Source organism: Hylobates moloch, unplaced genomic scaffold (genome assembly GCF_009828535.3).
Source record: "Hylobates moloch isolate HMO894 unplaced genomic scaffold, HMol_V3 SCAFFOLD_10, whole genome shotgun sequence".
NCBI classification, from domain to species: Eukaryota; Metazoa; Chordata; class Mammalia; order Primates; family Hylobatidae; genus Hylobates; species Hylobates moloch.
Window position 1 is genome coordinate 47,685,484 of NW_026652285.1, and position 18,295 is coordinate 47,703,778.

The 18,295-nt window shown below is 39.8% G+C and overlaps 1 protein-coding gene across 1 annotated transcript in view; it reads left to right on the forward strand.

The window, feature by feature from the left end:
- RORB (RAR related orphan receptor B) overlaps nt 1-18,295 on the forward strand; it is a 200,797-nt gene that overhangs the window by 171,388 nt on the left and 11,114 nt on the right. The window contains exons 7-9 of the mRNA XM_032164307.2: nt 1,692-1,799; nt 3,993-4,103; nt 7,995-8,107. Coding sequence (XP_032020198.1) covers nt 1,692-1,799; nt 3,993-4,103; nt 7,995-8,107 — 332 coding nt within the window. The remainder of the gene's footprint in view (nt 1-1,691; nt 1,800-3,992; nt 4,104-7,994; nt 8,108-18,295) is intronic.

Genomic DNA, 18,295 nt, shown 5'->3' on the forward strand with positions numbered 1-18,295 from the left:
TGGGCTGGAGGCCTCAGTTCCTCTCCATGTGAGACCCTCCATAGACTGCTTGGACTTGCTCACAACATAATCACTAGGCTCCAAAAGCCAACACCCCAAGAGAACAGGGCAGAAATGCATAGATTTTTCTAACTTAGCTTCAGAAAGCACATATTGTTATTTCCATTATATACCATCAGTCATGAAGGCCCACCCAGATTCAAAGATAGGAGACATGGATTCTACTACTTGATAGGGGAGTGGTAAGGTCCTAGAAAACATATGGGATGGAAGATATTTTTTCTGACCCTCTTTGAAAAGTGAAATCTGCCATACTTCATATGTGACCTTGAGCTAAACTCTCTAGATAGCAGTTTCCTCATTTGTAAAATAAAGAGATGGACTAGAAACAATGAATTCCAAACTCGGAATTGCATCAACAACATCAAAGGAGATTATTGACAGTTCAGAGACATGGGCACCATGAGTCCCATGGAATCCAAATCTCCTGGAGGGGAACCCAGTTCATTGTATCTCTAACTAAGACTCAGATATAACCAATCCATGGGCTGACATTTGGGAACCACTGAACCATATAATCTTTAACATCTCTCCCTGGTGTAAAAATGTTGACTCTAGTCAAAAAGGTAGGGTACTTAATATTTTCTAGCCTCATGTAACTCCTCCATAAAACAGGGCTAATAAACTCACCTGAAATAGTTATCGTAAGGAGCAAAGATAAAAAATGAATGTAAGAGGCCAAAGAAAGTTCCTTCCATTGTGTAGATACTCACTAAATGGTACCCATCTACTGTTTGTGTCAGAAAAGCGTTCCTTCAATTAGTATTTGCAAATCCTCCCCATGTATAAGCCTCTATGCTAGATGACATATCAAAGACAAGCAGAGAAGAATCAGCAAACATATATACAGCAAAGGAAATAAAACAGAGACATAAAGATAAAGTGGTGGCATAAGACAGGTACCAAAGTTGTAGGCTAATCACCAGTATGATGCTCTCATGCAAATCTGTGGCTGCTGAGTCTGGCTGTTAACTTCAACTGCACTATGGGGCAAAAGCCCATTTCTCCGAAACATGGAGAAGCTATGCAGCAGTATTTCCTCAGGACATTAATAATGCTCAAAGGGAAAAACAATGGTAGTAAACAAATTCATTCAATAAATATTTGCTTAGCACCTACTATGTGCCAGAAACTTTTCTTGGTCCTGGAGATGCAAGAGTGAATACAGTAATCACGGCTACCTATCACTGCAGACAAAATTTCTGCCCTCATTTCCTCAATTGTGAATTCAAGAATCGAAACTAGCTTTAATATTAGTCGAAAAATAGAGAGAAATGTATTTTCAAAAAGTAGTGTCCAGCTTAGCCACCTGTAAAATATATTTCCTCCTTAATTCCTCATATAAGTATCAAGAAAACTTTATTTCTAATATATTAAGTTGGTGCAAATATATTAGGTTTTTGCCATTACTTTCAATGACAAAAACTGCAATTATTTTTGCACCAACCTAATAGTTATTTTAGGGGAAGGAACTTAAGGGATTTCTGTATGTGTGTGCCTGTGTGTGTATGTGTCTCTCTGTGTGTTTTAAAGTTCTTGAAAGTCTCTTACCTATATGCAGTAATAATTTCTTTATTATTGGATATATATGTATATTTTTATTTTATTTTTATTTTTATTTTTACTCATAGGTTGCTTGGAAGTGGTTTTAGTGAGAATGTGCCGTGCCTTCAACCCATTAAACAACACTGTTCTGTTTGAAGGAAAATATGGAGGAATGCAAATGTTCAAAGCCTTAGGTAAGTTTCCCTTTGATGAGGACACAATTTTATTAGCCACCATCAGTTTCTCCACTTAGATTGAAACTGGTAAATGAAATGCCTTGATTCTTTGATGTGAACCAGTATCTCATTATTTGATAAGCGATGGACCAGGTGAGCTTCTAATTCAGGCAAGCCTCTCCTGATCTTCTGACTGTGGCCTCCAATACAAAAGAGAGAGAGAACTGAGGACCCTCCTGAGAACAACCCTATTGAGACATTGTTCATTCAGAAATAAATGGAGGCCCAGTGTGGTGGCTCATGCATATAATCCTGGAACTTTGGGAGGCCAAGGGGCGCAGATCACTTGAGCCCCAGAGTTCAAGACCAGCATGAGCAACATGGCCAAACCCCATCTCTACAAAAAAATACAAAAATTAGCTGGGCATCGCCAGGTGCAGTGGCTCATGCCTGTAATCCCAGCACTTTGGGAGGCTGAGGCAGGTGGATCACTTGAGGTCAGGAGTTCTAGACCAGCCTGGCCAACATGGTGAAAGCCCGTCTCTTGCAAAAATACGAAAATCAGCCACGCGTGGTGGCTCACGCCTGTAATCCCAGCTACTCAGGAGGCTAAGGGAAGAGAATCACTTGAACATGGGAGGCAGAGTTTGCAGTGAGCTGAGATCGTTCCACTGCACTCCAGCTTGGGCGACAGAGCAAGACTCCATCTCAAATAAATAAAATAAATAAATAAAATTAGCTGGACATAGTGACACACACCTGTAGTCCCAGCTACTTGGGAGGCTGAGGCAGGAATATTGCTTGACCCTGGGAGATTGAGGCTACAGTGAGTCATCTTAACACCACTGCACTACAGCCTGGGTGACAAAGCGAGACCCTGTTAAAAAAAAAAAAAAAAAGAAAAGAAAGAAAGAAGAAATAACCGGAGACTGATGCTAAAAGAGCTGGGCTGAATTCTAGATCATTCTTTGTGAAATCAGCTTTTTTTTTTCCAACTTTATTGTATATTGCATAGACCCCTGGTCATCCATGGGGGTGACCTCTTACGTTTCTTATGTCAATTTATCATCATGAGTTAAGATACTTAATTAAATGAGGAGCTCCTCTACTTGTTTCTCACCACAGAAATTAATTCACAAAGTTCTGGGAGCAGAGAGTTCATGCCAACCTGTCCACAATGATCCCAGACCATTCCTGTGGGAAGGCACTAACAGAGTCAGTCTTTGTTTGGAAGTGTTATATATCATCACATCCAGTCATCAGTGCATGGCATGGTAGGAAGAACATTAGCAAAGATGGGCTGATGCCAGGAAAGGTTTTAACGATTGATAGTGCCATTTGTTCCATATCCTGCCCATGGACACCAAAGAAGGCCACTGCCCTTTCACCTCTTGTGCCGTTAGTTGATATGGCAGCCAACAAGTCCATCGGGGCTGGCAATGTTTCCCTTCTACAGTTGATACACATCCATGTCATCTCTAAGGCTAGATTTTCAAGAAAGGAGGAAAAGCCTTGGCAAGCAGCCTCAGTATATTTCCAGCTTCATCAAATAAACATTCACCAGGGATCAGTGTAGAGATGCAACATTATTTTGCCAAAATATGCAACAGCTAAGCAACTGACCTGTGAGTCATTCATTAGAAGGTAATAATAAATAAACTCTAGCTCCTCAGTCAAATTTCCAAGGAAATTGCGAAACTGAAGTGTATCTCATCTCTGTTCCATAAGGTATTTCTAATGTCTCAGTTTAAAAGAACAGAATACCCTACGTTGCTAGCTTCCAGTGCTACAAAGACTGACAATCCTCAGCCCCTATACGTAATGTTTTAGGTTTTCTATGAATACTATCACTATTGTAAAGGACCCCCAAATCACTTATTTTATATTCTTTAATGTGAAATCATTTCAAATTTATAAGGTTGTAATCATATTATGGATTGCCAGACAGATGTGACACTGCTCACACACCAAGTCTACTTGCTTGCCATTGGTAGGTAATGTTAACTTCGATTGCCTGGTCAAGATGTTGCCCAATTTTCTCATTCTTTGATTAGTATCAAATCACTTTTTATAATTAGAAACTTAAAAAATATCTTTTCTAGAAGTCTAGTATGCACTTCCTTGGATAGCTTATTGATTATGAGATTTTTCTTACTCTTGCCCCATTTCAAGTTCAAGTATTTTTATTCCATTTTTCTTCTTCCTTTATAGGTTCTGATGACCTAGTGAATGAAGCATTTGACTTTGCAAAGAATTTGTGTTCCTTGCAGCTGACCGAGGAGGAGATCGCTTTGTTCTCATCTGCTGTTCTGATATCTCCAGGTAGGGCAGTCTCAGTTCTCTTACCTTTTTTAAAAACTTGTTTTACTATTTTTAACATTGATGACACCTGCCTAAGCCAAAATGTTCAGGAGAAACTTTAACAGAACTATATTTTCTTTACCAAGTTTTTGATATTTTTGGACAGTGAAAAGGGAAATAGCTTCAAGTTTATTAAAATGACCAATTTCGGCCCGAAAGTAAGAGTAGAGCATAGGTCAGGGGTTATTCCAGGTTCAGATAAGCAGAATCATTCCTTGACAAATAAAGGAAGACAAATAGTGGCCTGAGTTACAGCCAAGTTCTATTTTGACTTTAAGAATAAAGTACATAGAAAATAAATGTCCAGTTGGATGAGACACAGTAGAAATGTACCTAAATGCAAGCTCCAGAATGGGGACCTACATAAGTAAAAGGAACACTTTCTACTCTTTAAATACCTCTTGTGTTGGCATCTTTGCCCAAATTCATGTTGATGTGCTCACTTCAGACAAATGCTGGTGCCTATTTTCTTAGCAATACATTTGACCTTGAACAATGCAGGGGTCAGAGCATCAACTCCCTGCATGCAGTCAAAAATCCGCATGTAACTTCTGACTCCGAAAAATTTCACTACCAATAGCTTACTGTTGACCGGAAGCCTCGCTGATCACATAAACAGTCGATTGACACATACTTCGCATGTTAAATGTATTGTATACTGTATTCCTACAATAAAGTAAGCTAGAGAAAAGAAAATGGTACTAAGAAAATTATAAGCAAAAGGAAACAGATTTCCTGTTCATTAAGTGGAAGTGGATCATCATAAAGGTCTTCATCATGGTCGTCTTCATGCTGAGTAGGTTGAGGAGAAGGAGGAAGAGGAGGATTTGGTCTCGCAGTCCCAGGGTGGCAGAAACAGAAGGAAAATCTTCATATAACTGGACCTACACAGTTCAAACCCATATTGTAGAAGGGTCACCTGTATCAGGAGTTTTTAAAAGGAGGTGAGGACAGCAGAGGGGAAAATGACTCATACTGAAGACTGCCCGGTAGAAGAGGAAAAACTTCAGACATGGAGGTGGACATTCTGGTACCAGCTCTGTGACCACGTTATCTGTGTGATATTAAACATTTGACCCCTCAGAGCCCTAGTTTCCTCATCTATAAAATAAGAGGGATGGACTCCATAATAACTAAGACCTCTACTAGCTCTAAAACGCACTGAAATGCCAAGTTCTCAAAGAATTCAAGGTGTGACAATATTTATGGATCAACTAGAAGTGTAGTGAGTAAAATATTTTTTAAAAGTGTATACTAGGCCTGGCATGGTGGCTCACGCCTGTAATCCCAACACTTTGGGAGGCCGAGGCCAGCGGATCACCTGAGGTCAGGAGTTTGAGACCAGCCTGGCTAACATGGTGAAACCCCATCTCTACCAAAAATACAAAAACTAGCTGGGTATGGTGGTAGATGCCTGTAATGCCAGTTCCTTGGGAAGCTGAGGCAGGAGAATCACTTGAACCCGGGAGGCAGAGGTTGCAGTGAGCCGAGATTATGCCATTGCACTCCAGCCTGGGCAACAAGACCAAAACTCTGTCTCAAAAAAAAAAAAAAAGTATATGCCAGCTTAAAATATAGTAATAAATAATATAATCATAATAATATAACAACAATAATATAGTAATAAATACATGGGTCTCTAGCCAGAATGAGAATTCAGTTACTTACTCAGCTGTTGTTTGGTTACATTTTGGGTTAAGGGATAACAGTACCACTGACAGTTCTCTACAGAAAGAAAAACAAAATCCTGCCTAATTTTTAAGGTCAAGAGACTCATTTCTTCTGTTACCCATTTATCTGTAGAGACCAGATTTCTTTTCTTATATATGCTCTACTATATTTTTCAATGAAACTGGAAGAAATTAATCTTACCTGTGACATAAGATAACATATTATATTTTTAACATGTCATTGTAACTATATTTTCCAATAACACCAATGTCTGCAGTTTTTATCTGTTCGGCTTTATTATTCCTAATATGATTCTTGATGATCTTATCAGGGTATTTTTAATTTGCTACTGTTTTTTATTTAACCACTTTATCAAAAATGGAAATTAGTTATCACATAGAGTGTTTTTACTAACAGTTTCTTTTATGGCTCTGTCTAAAATCAAGCTGTTCCTCTAGGCCTTTTTTTTTTTTTTTTAAACCCTAGAAAGTTTCCCAGGCTTGGAAGCACAAAGATAGATGGAAGAAGTGACAAGAATACTTTTCTCTGTTAGCAGCCACATGCCAAATAATTTTCCTTCTACCATTTTCTCATTGCATTTGATTATTTCCACTGAGAATAGTTCAATAGAAAACTAAATCTAAGCTGGTGAATCTATGGATGAGGGAGATGGTTTTCCTCTAGTTCTTGCTTGCTCCAAGGAAGCGTTAGAAAGAGTCACTTTTCTCTTTGGGTATATTTGTGGCAAGTCAGTAAATTTTAAGCAGCAAATATTTAAGACATGAAATATTAAATGTATTAAATATGAATGATCTATGAAAATGATCACCCCAGAAGAAAAGCTAGCCTCTTCCTTCTGAACTAGAAATCAGCTGAGCTGTTTGGCCTTTTTCTAGAAAAAAAAAAAGTGCTATCATCATTAAATTCTGAGAAGTTCGGAAGCATGCAATTTGGTTTACTCTACCTAGTGGGGACTCTTCCAGTGCTGCTAGCAGACTCACACTGAGAGGCTTCACGAACTCCAAATACCTCATTTGCCACCCTGGCTTAGTGCCATATTCAAAAAGATTTCCAGCCTATGTAGGCTCCATCTCTTGCCAGACAGCCCCCTATTCTTTCTGTAGGGTCCTGACATAAGAGCCACTGTTTATTCAGCTTCAAACAGCTTAGGGAAGGGAGAGGGAGGGGAACTTAATGTATTCTGATTGACAATTGTCACTGAAAGCTTTTGTACTCACTTACGTAAGGGTTTGCTTAACTGTTGGCTAGACTGGTCTTCATCCTGTCTAGGATTACAGAATTGAGTTTCTCACCTGACCTGAACTGTGTTCAGGAAGATCATGTTCAAGTTCTTTTCCATGACTATTTGTTCGGCATTTGAAGATTTGGGGCATCTCTTCCATAAAGGTCCAACCTAAGGCATTGATGCTGGGCTGAGTTTTGTCACCGTGGTGTATAAATCTTCTAGGAAGGAAGGAGAGAGTGAAGGAGAGGGGCTGGAGGGAAGGAAAGAAGTGTGGGAGGGAGGGAGGAAGGGAGAAAAAGAGAGAGGAAGAAAGGAGGGAAGGAAGAAAAGAAGGGAGAGAGGGTCTGAGGGAGGGAGAGACAGATGAAGAGAGGCAGAAAGGAAAGGAGGGATTATCCTATTCACCATTTAAGAATTCAATATAGGAAAATAGAACTCAGAAGTGAATTTTTGAAACTGATTTATGTTTATGCTATATAAATTCTAACATAGCTTCAGCTTTATATCTGATGAGAGAATAAGCTGAGAAAAGGAAAAGGGATCCTGAACACCAAAAATATTCCTGTGATTTTCTTCACTTCTATAATTCTTCTTCACAAATCGCTAACTTCTACTTTGAAAGAAAACCTAAGCATATGTCCAAAGCAAAGAGTGAGAGATGTAAATTGTCACAGACAATAAGAAACAAAGCAGCAGATTATCTGAACCATTGTGTCCTTTCCTCCAAAGTGATTTCCTGTGTCATAATATTGCGCATTCCTGGCATCACGGTATTGCCTATGAAATACTTATGTTTTATGTAAATAATGACATGTCTTCAGAAGCAACTTAGAACTAAGTAATATGAAATGGGCCTGAAGCTTGGCACTTATATATGTGGGTGAAGCAAAACAAAGTTGATGTTCCCTCCACTTATCCACTCTTTCTTTCATCAGACCGAGCCTGGCTTATAGAACCAAGGAAGGTCCAGAAGCTTCAGGAAAAAATTTATTTTGCACTTCAACATGTGATTCAGAAGAATCACCTGGATGATGAGACCTTGGCAAAGGTAGGTCCGCAGATCACAGAGCCGCCACCACCAAAAGAGAGCACAGTGAGCAAAAAGGCCTGCTTATAAATCAAGGGAAATTTCTCAGCAGCAACAATTTCTGAAAGTTACCAAAGACTGCATAAATTTTGAGGTATGCAATTTAAAAGAGAGACTAGTGAATTGTAATAGATTGCAAGAAGGGCTTTCTTATAGAGGGATGATATTGACGGATCTGAACCCAAGGTTCAGGAGGACAAATCAATGAAACTAAGGGTGTTTCACCAGAAGAACAAGCACTCGAAGCAAGGAAACAAGTCTTCAAAATTCATATGTGAAGAAAGAGAGGGCTTTGTGCCGGTTCAGGAGCCAGGTCTGGGACAAAGTTAAAAGTAGGCAGATTTTTATTCAAAATAAGAAAGAACAATCAAATGATGAGAATTGTTGTACGGGGGGTGGACTACTGTGTAAAGCAGTGAGCTCTGTGTCATAGGTCATGTTCTAGTAGATGCTACCTAGTCACTTCTCAGGTATGTTATAAATGACATTCCCACTCAGAGTGCAAGACTAGACTGATGACTTGTAAATTTCCCTTCGATGCTGATCTCTTCGTGCAAGACTTGCCCTGAGGTTCTTTCAAAATGGGGAGGTTTCCCTGGAGCAAAATCCATGCAACATGCCATCAATTTCTTGATTCAGCTTAATTAAGAATGATCTTTAATAAGAGTACTGAAAAAAAGTGTTTACCAAAGTAGAATAATCACAAAAGGAAAAAGTAATTCTCAATGATTGATATTCAGCATTGTTTTATGTCTTAAAGTATCTTTGATTTCTCAAGAACTGAAATTTTTGGGCAGCCAGAATTATCGTAGATTTTAAAGTATCTTTGATTTCTTAAGAACTAGAATATTTTACAGGGTAAGAAATTAAGAAATTGAGCTTATTCTTGGTTAAAGATCATAGGAATCCTACTCTTTATATTTTTATCATTAAAACCTTCCCACTCTGCCCTTGAAGTTCTTTGTTTTAAAAAGGGGGATGGTAAAGACTCTATTTGGAGACACCATCAGATTTTACTTTGCACATACAGAGTACTGCTATAAAAAACCTCCATGAGTTAAATATGCTGCTTCATTATGGTAACATTTTGTTAAAATTAACGCATCACTAGCAAGAACGTTTCCACATTATAGAGCAATAGTTCTCTTTGACGTAACTTTTCATTTATTAGGTGGTCAAGGACAAATCACCTACTCTCTGCACCTGTATTCTCCCAGTCAATAGCAGAACTTCAACATGCTTTCAGATTCACTGGGCAGAAAAGACAATAATGTAAATATATGCATGTGTCTCCATAGTTGCTTGGTAGCGTATATGCATAAATACATCTTGTTAATTAATGTGGAGGGATGTTGTCTGCATTTGGGATCTCCTGAAGACTTTTGTCCCCATATTTACCATCCTAAAATTAAAGTCTTGTAAAAACACAAAGTTAGATGAAAATTCTTGCTATTCTCCTTGCTTGGGAGGATTGTCCGCTTGTATGAAAACCATGGTCTCATCATCTGTAAAATGAAGATTACATTTCTTCTCCTCTACAGATGTGTTGTGAGGTTCAAATGAGATTCTAACACGTTGTGAAATGGTGATTATTACTCCCCTAGGAGGGTAAAATGTTTATGCTTGCACTACTTTCTACCTCCCACTGTCCTGGTTATGATTTGAGGTATGTGAGATAGGAAGAAGACAGAAATTGAAGAACGAAAGATGTTTGAAGGCAAGAAAGAAAATTATGTCAACTGTACATCAGATTAACTTCCCTTTCTCCATCTTTACTTGGAAAAGTGCACAATTCAGTTCTTTTCTTATAGACAAGTAATGTTGCAAAACTGAGAAAGCATTAGAAGAGGATTATTTCTTGGATAAAATTGGCTAGAACCAGGTGACAACACATTGCTTCTATAGGCCACATACAGATGTTGGGTTTTTGTGTGGCCCCTTTCTTGTAACAGTTATCATTTTAATAAGATGTTTTCTGAACTAATGCAAACTGACCATGAAATTGAATGAGAACTGAATTTTCATTTATCGCAGCTCTGATCTCTGTGGCTTCAGATTAAATCGCTCCATTTGTCTAAGTCTCACATTTGTCCATTATCAAATGCTGGAGGGTTGGGAATACGGAGTGAGCCTCATCAGCTCCTGACTGCTTTAACAATCCGGACAAATGTGCCATCACTGTCTAGGATGCTCTCTCATCAAATTCCCCAAAAGGAATATTTTATTTAAATGCGAGAGAAACTGTTTCATCCCACCACAGATTCTTCTTATCTTTGCAGAAAGGCTCCTTATGCCATCGTAGTCATGGAAGCTCTTCTGCCTTCCACAATACCTCTAAAACAGTGAGGGCCATTATTAATATTTGTTACTCATAGACCCCTTCGGGACTCCAGTGAACGTTGTGAAACCTGTCTCTAAAAAAATGCACATGTACCCGAAATGTGTTGAAGTCCAGGGGCTCCGGTGAAATCGCCGGTAGGTAGAGGGTACCTCTGCCTTCTGTGTCATGTGCAAAAGATTATTTCTACTGCTGACCTGTTCAACCCTGAATAGGTGTTAACAGACATCAGGTTAGAGGTACAAGGCTCATACACAGTCACTGAACTTCATTCTGCAAGAGCAATCTCCAACACACTTTCTACATGCCTACTTCCTGAAATTAAAGTTCAGGTAGCAGTGCCTTCTACTTTGGGCCAAATTTTAATCTTAGAAGATTTGAAAATTTGGGGATTATGTATCCTAATATTAACTAGAAGATTTTAATCCCCATGTGTTAACCTGTGTTTTGGTTTGGGGAGAGGAGAGAGTTGATCGGGGGAAAAAAAACCCTATTAAAGAATCTAGTTTCTTCTCCTTATCAGCACAATTATGGTACATAGCATATTTATAATAAACCATCAAAGCCACTTGCTAGTTGAGTGTCCCTGGACATGTGACTTTAACTCTCTGTGCCTCCGTTTCCTCATTTGTACCATGTGACTAAAGATACACGAATATATGGCTAACTAAATGAGATAAAATATAAGTAAGCTGCCCAGTCCATAATAGGTAATATGTAAGTGCTGTTGCTGTGTTGTAGCTGTTGTTGTTGACAGAAAAAAAAAAATATTTCAGCAGAGACATTTTTATCTAAGAGATGGCATATTTGAGCTAATCACTGATAGATGAAAATTATTTCAAAAGATGGAAGTTGGGAGGTTGAAGAAGTGCAGGATGGCATTCCAAGTGATGGGGGCAATGGCATGGAGGTAGGAAAGCATAAGGTATATTCATGCTATAAATAATAGTTAGATTTGGCTGGATCCTGGATTTGAGAAGCCAGGAAATGAGATAACACTGGTCACTTTCACTAAAGCTCATGAAAAAAATACATACATATATATATATATAAAATAAATATACATATATATTTTTAAGCCCCATATGACTAGAGGAGGCAGCCCATCTGTTCTCTGGGCTTCACTTTTCTTGTCTGGGAAATGAGTAGGTTGGACTGCATGGTCTTTAAGGTCTCTTTAGTATTATCTTCTTTGACTCCCTAAAGAGAAAAACAAAGGTTCCTCCTGACATCTTGTGTTGCCTTCCAACGTCCAGTCCAGTGTGATTGTTTTAAGGACTTTTTTGATATTTTACTATTATAAGAAGTGAAGAAAAAGACTGATTTTGCCAAGTCTTATGGATCCAAATTAGTACTCATTGCACTATGGTCATTTAGTTGAGGACGATACTCCAGCCTCAAAGCTGCAAAGCCTATAGTGTGTGCAAAGCCCGGGTTCAGAGGTCAGCGTGCCCGTCAGGCTTCCAGGAGGAGCTCCGTGACTTGTGCTTTGGATGCTGCCATGACTCACTTTAGGAGGTTTACTTCCTCAGTGAAGACAGCTGTGGGGATTAGGAACCTGTGATGCTCTTTCCCCACTCAGTTGAGAACAGCAGGACCACTGCTGAGGTTGGAGAGAGGGTGAGAGATAGGGCAGCGAATGTTTGAACTGTAAAGACTGTTGCTCTTCCATTCTAGGGCTTTCTCTATTAAAGTCACTGAGTCTGCCATTCTTGTTGCCCTGACCAGAGGTGCAGAGGGTAGAGGATAAGGAAGGCCGGTCCAGTTGGGGCCAGGCTGTGGCAGTGTGCTCATGGCCAAGGCCAAGGCTTGGATCTGTGGTGTCTTGCTCACATCTTGTCCTCAGATGCATGCATCCAGCCCTTTCCCAAATGCAGCCTGCAGGTCAGGCCCATAGCTGGAGCCTTGCTTAATGTTGGCCTTCCCCAGTCTAGCCCCTCCTTTTGTGCCTCCTGGTTAATTAGAGTCATGAAATATTGTTAGATAGCATATTTATTTTTCCCAGCACTCCTGAAAATAGATACAACACTACTGGAGGTGTGTTCTTGCCCAAAGCTGTATTGAGAAGTTTGAAAATAGCTAACTCTATAACAACACATATATCCAACAGGAAGGCATAGAGAACTGCTGATATCCCTCGGAGGCAAAGCCCACTCAGCTCACCATATGCAGGCTTAGAGAGAATGTTTCTTTTTATTTTCTCACAACTAACATTCAGCGAGTACCATGCCTTCAATTCACTTCTGAAAACATGTTCAAGTGCTTGTGCCTCACCATGTGCTTTACATGCAAGCTTTCCAGGAATCATGGGCCACACCACACCTCTGGGTGGTTTTAGGCCCATAGCTCTATGCTGATAAATCCTTTCTAATTCTCCTAGGATGTAGAGGAGTCTATAGTTACTTTGCTGAAGTTCACAATCTCCCTCTCTCTTTCTTCCTATTTCTGGCTGGCCAGAAAGTTATATCCTGTCCCCCGCGGGGATCTCTTTTCCCGTTATTCTTCCTAAGCTCCTGCTAACCATGTAGATGTCCTAACCACACACCTGCATCCACAAGGAATTAGTGTAGTCTAAGGTTATGTCACATTAATGAAAATGCAATGGGAATCTAAGGGTAGCCATGGAAAGAGAATATCCTCACTTAGAAGAATGACTGAAGCCTGTGCTGAATTTGAACTTTGAAATTCATCTCCTCAGATCGTTTGCTTGATTCACTGTCATTGCCACGTGGGCCACAGAGGAGACAGATCCTCCCTCACACAGCTGAGTCCCAGAGTAAACACTAGGCACTTCTCCGGGTCCCCCATAGACCGCTAAGAAGCCAGACTTCTCAAAAAGACATAATCCATACAGGCTACGACATAGAGAGAGGAGATTGATCTAACTCCAGATGATCAAGTGTAAAAAGTCCACCTTTCCCCATCTCGCACCCATCCCATTCCAACAAGGCTCAGGAAGATGAGAAAAGGAGGCGTTCCTTTCATTTCCTGACTTCTGACCTACTATACGGTGGCCAGCACTGCCTTGGGCATCTATAGCACAAGATTCCCCTTCCTAAGCCTTTAGACTTATATATACTTATTTCAAAGAGTTAGGATTTAAAAGAGAATGGAAAATATTCATTCTTTTTGTGATTATATGTTGAAATAATAATATTTTAGGTACTTCGAGTTTTATAAAATATATTATAAAATTTATTTCACCTGTTCTTTCTTTTAACTTTGCGTAATGTGGCTGCTACAAAGTTTTAGGTTACATCTCTAGTCCACATTATATTTTTATTGGACACGGCTGATCTAGAATCTCTGTGGTTCAGACAAGAGGGAGATTCACCTCCCCTGCCTACTCCAGACACATTCTCTTGCTTCCATCATTCTGTCTGAGCAAAATCTTCTCATCCAGGTGAGGAACCTGAGCATTACCTTCAGCTTTCAGGTGAGACACTATCTAGAGTATGCAGCCTTCACTTTGCAGGATACAATGATAACGTGCTATATTAATACAACATCATAGCCATAGCTTTCATATTGCAAAAGAAACATTCACGTGGAAATAGGGCGAAGTAGGAAGTGTTTCTAAAATTCATCTTTATCATTTTTGTTCACTCAGTAAATATTTACTGCAGGTCAAATATGCAAGATAAATAAACATAGATGAGATACAAGTTCACATGCTGTGGAGGAAAAAATCAAGTGCCTCACTGACTACAATGAAAAGAAATACATGATCAGAATCACATGACTGATAAAAAGAATGGCAAAAGTTGAAAAGGATTGAGCATTTACTATGGGCCAGGCACTGTCCTGATAGATTCTAAATAGATTGACATTTAATTCTCAAAACTATACTCTCATTAGTTGAAACTTCAAGTGATTACATATCTTGCCTAATGTTAAGCAGCTTCTAAGTAGGAGAGCCAGAATTTGAACCCAGTTAAGCCAACTCCAGCACCTGAACTCTTAATGTAAGGCAGCTACTCCTAAATGTTTGAGAGGCCCAGAAAATGTCTCTTTCCAGCTCAGACCTCTGCACCTTCCCAGGGAGAATTGCAGTAAGTTGGGCCGGGAATGGTACATGCCAACAGATTCACTAACTTCTTAATTCCTATGTTTGTTTCTAGCATAAAGATAACAAAACTGTATCATCAACATGAGAGAGAAGCTTGTCTTTCTATTATAACAATAATGAATTACTAAAAAAAAATTTAAAAAAGCTTAAAAGATAGAAGGCTTGAACAACCCTATTGTGCATGTTAATAATTGAAATTGTACTTGAAAGAAATCATTTCTGGTCACATTGGTAGTGTGCATTATCATTCAGATTTAGGAAAAACAGTTGATTTGTAGATGGAGTCTATGGACCAAACACTGATTGAGAGATCAGAGAAAACTGCAAAAGGTCATTTATGGTTATTTTTATTGCTTTCTCATTGAAATCAAAATAGACTTCACTATGATTAATAATGGGATGGGCCAGGCACCATGGCTCATGCCTGTAATCCCAGCATTTGGGAGGCCGAGGTGGGCGGATTACCTAAGGTCAGTTCAAGACAAGCCTGGCCAACACAGTGAAACCCCATCTTTATCAAAAATACAAAAATTAGCCCGGCATGGTGGCAGGTGCCTGTAATCCCAGCTACTCAAGAGGCTAAGGCAGGAGAATCGCTTGAACCCAGGAAGCGGAGATGGCAGTGAGCAGAGATTGCACCGCTGCACTCCAGCCTGGGAGACAGAACAAGACTCCGTCTCAAAAAACAAAACAAAACAAAACAAAAAACAAACAAAAAAAAACAAAACAAAAAAAACTGGGTGTTACATTAGAATTCCTAGCAGGTGGGACTAGAGATTTGGGTTCACTTTCATCTTGAACAGCACAGTCTGGCTAATCAGCACTTGAGGAGCCCCTATCCGGATGATGTGACTCGTGGTCTTAGTCTCCCCATTCTCATTTCTATTTGGTCAGGACTTTGTTTCATACTTTAGAATGTCAATAATTTTTAAAAGTATAACATACATGGGGAAAAGTTCCCAAGTCGTAAGTACATACTTCAGTGAATTACCACAAAGTTAGCATACCCGTGTGACCACTGCTGAGGTAAAACTGGCATCCCCAAAGCCTCCCTCAGGCTTCCTCCCAACAGTAAATATACTTTAAACTAATGCAAGAATAGGCAAAATTATAGAAAACAGTTCAACAGATCCCGCAGGTTTTTAAATTTCAAATCTAGACTGAAGAAACACAGCTCTCTCCTGGGATAGTTTTCTGCTTGAACCTGCATTTATTATAAATAGGTACTACGTGCCAGGTGCAAGGAGACAATTGTGAATAACACATGGCAGGTTTCCTTGAGGAACTCCACTGAGAAGCTAGATTATTTCAATGTATTTTAACTGTTTATGGTTTGCTGGCATACACTATAGGTACAACATCCAGAAATTCCAAGGGTTGTCCATCAGATTAATGGTCTGTAAATGAGAAGAAAGGTTTTGATATTGCTCCTCATTCATCGAATTGCAAGTTGATGTATTCATTAAGACTCTTTGGCCTGTAATCCCAGCACTTTGGGAGGCCGAGGCAGGCGGATCAGATCATGAGGTCAGGAGATCAAGACCATACCGGCCAACATGGCGAAATCCCATCTCTACTAAAAATACAAAAAAGTTAACTTGGCGTGGTGGTGCGCATCTGTAATCCCAGCTACTTGGGAAGCTGAGGCAGGAGAATTGCTTGAACCCCGGAGGTGGAAGTTGCAGTGAGCCGAAATCACACCACTGCATTTCAGCCTGTCAATGGAGCGAGACTCTGTCTCTAAATAAATAAATAAATAAATACTCTTTGGTTACAAGTAAGAGGAATCAACTCCAACTAGGTTAAGCAAAAGTATAAAAAATAAAAATAAAACAAATAATGAAGCAATATCTCATAGAACTCAAGGTTAAAAATGCAGCCATCAATCAGGAAAGTACTGGAACTACGAATTGGGAAGCCTTCCAAATTCTTCATCTTACACACTTATGTCCCTGTAGGTATCTACTTCATTCTTCTCCCTCTCTGAGTACCAGTTTTCTGTGCTTCCCTGGTCCACGTGATGAAATACGGCTAGCTCTTCACTCCTCAGGTTACTGGTAGTTTCTGCTACAATTAAAAAGCAACTTGCTGACTCTCAGTCTGGTTTCCTATTCCAGCCCCAGCTGAGTCAAGTGTCCACTTCCATTTCGGTCAGCCATGCCCAGGGTAGAAAGTACAGGCACTGCCACACGGATGCTAAGGATGGGGTCAGGATGGTGGGGTCAGGATGGTGGGGGCAGGGCTTATGACCCGGAAAGGTATCTCAAGTTTAATGTTATAATTCGAATCCAACTAGGTTTGACTCAACAAAAACCAAAAACAAAAAAAAAAAGAAAAACAGAAAATAAAATCAAATGTACATGTGAAATTGATGTGTTCAGCTTCACTTTGTGTGCCCTGTTTTCACTCATGCTCCTGAAGCTTCTTCCAATTTGATCAAACCATTGCTGTCTTCCTGCTTTAGGTTGGAGGGCATCTTGATGGCCTGGAAGCCCACATGAGCAAGATCACTAGTTTTACCCTCTGCATGTTCCATTTTTCTAACATCAAATGTACCAGTTATAAAATTGTGAATTTTCTCATAAAACCGCCCTCTGGAGAGAAGCATAGGATTATTATCTCTTCTCAAACAGCTGCTTTTTCTTCTTGTAGACCCCTGTAGGTATAAGCTAAAGCTCCCTTCTCATAAGAAATGCTTGTCATAAGAAAGAGATGAGTGTGAAAATGCCTTTTGATAGACCCTCTGTCTACTTCTGCTATGGGGATTATTTAAACATGAAGGAATTTCATGATGATTTAAAATTGACTACCCCCTCCATCTCCAAGTGCTTCTGGATCACTTCCCCAGCTGTTTAAAAAGTTGTTGAGCTATTAACTGCTGTGGAGGCTGCTCTGAGCTCCCTTTGAAATGGGGGTCCCCTGGCTGCAGTACATAATATTAATGAGCAGTAAGTGATTGCCTGCTGCTCTCTACACCAGGCCCTTCTGGGCTCTGACAAGTGCTGCTGCCGCCTCCACATGGCCTCCTGGCCCACCATGCCTCCAGAGTGATGGATGCCCCTGTCAGCACTTCTGTTTCCACAGCCGATTGGGTGTCTTGCAGTCAGCCTATTCCAAGAGCATGGGCGCTGGGAGAGCTCTTTGCCTTCTCTGTGCTGTTTGCTGAAGCGATCTGAGTGCTCTTTAACAGAAAGCAATTCTCACCATCTGGCCCATTCTACAGATGAGCAACAGGAACTAGATCCAAATCACATAAAAGAAGGCAGAACTGGGTCCTGAACCAGACTCTTAAATCCCAGTTTTTTTCCCGGGAAAAGAGGAAGAGTCCATATTAACATTCCAAAACCAGACACGTAATTAAATATTTCCAGGGCAAATGAGCAACTATAAAAGGGTTTCAGTCATCCTCTTATACATTTCATGTCCCACACCACCCTGTCACCAAAGGAACAGAAAAATGCTTCAAGAACTGTTGTACATAGGATTCTACATTGTGAGTCACAGTTAGTAAAATAAGCAACTTATTTGAATTGCTATAAGAAAATGAAAAATCAATATGATTTTGCTTTTTCATTTCAAAAAATGTCAATGGCTGGCTTTGCCGTGCGTTAACTTTTGGTTAATGACTCCACTTTTGGAGCTTGGTTGAGAGCTAAGCTGGCTTCCTGCCCTCCATGTCCTTCGACTGAAAAGCATGGCCTTGACTCTTTCTCTCCTGAAAGGAAGAGAGATATCTCAGACT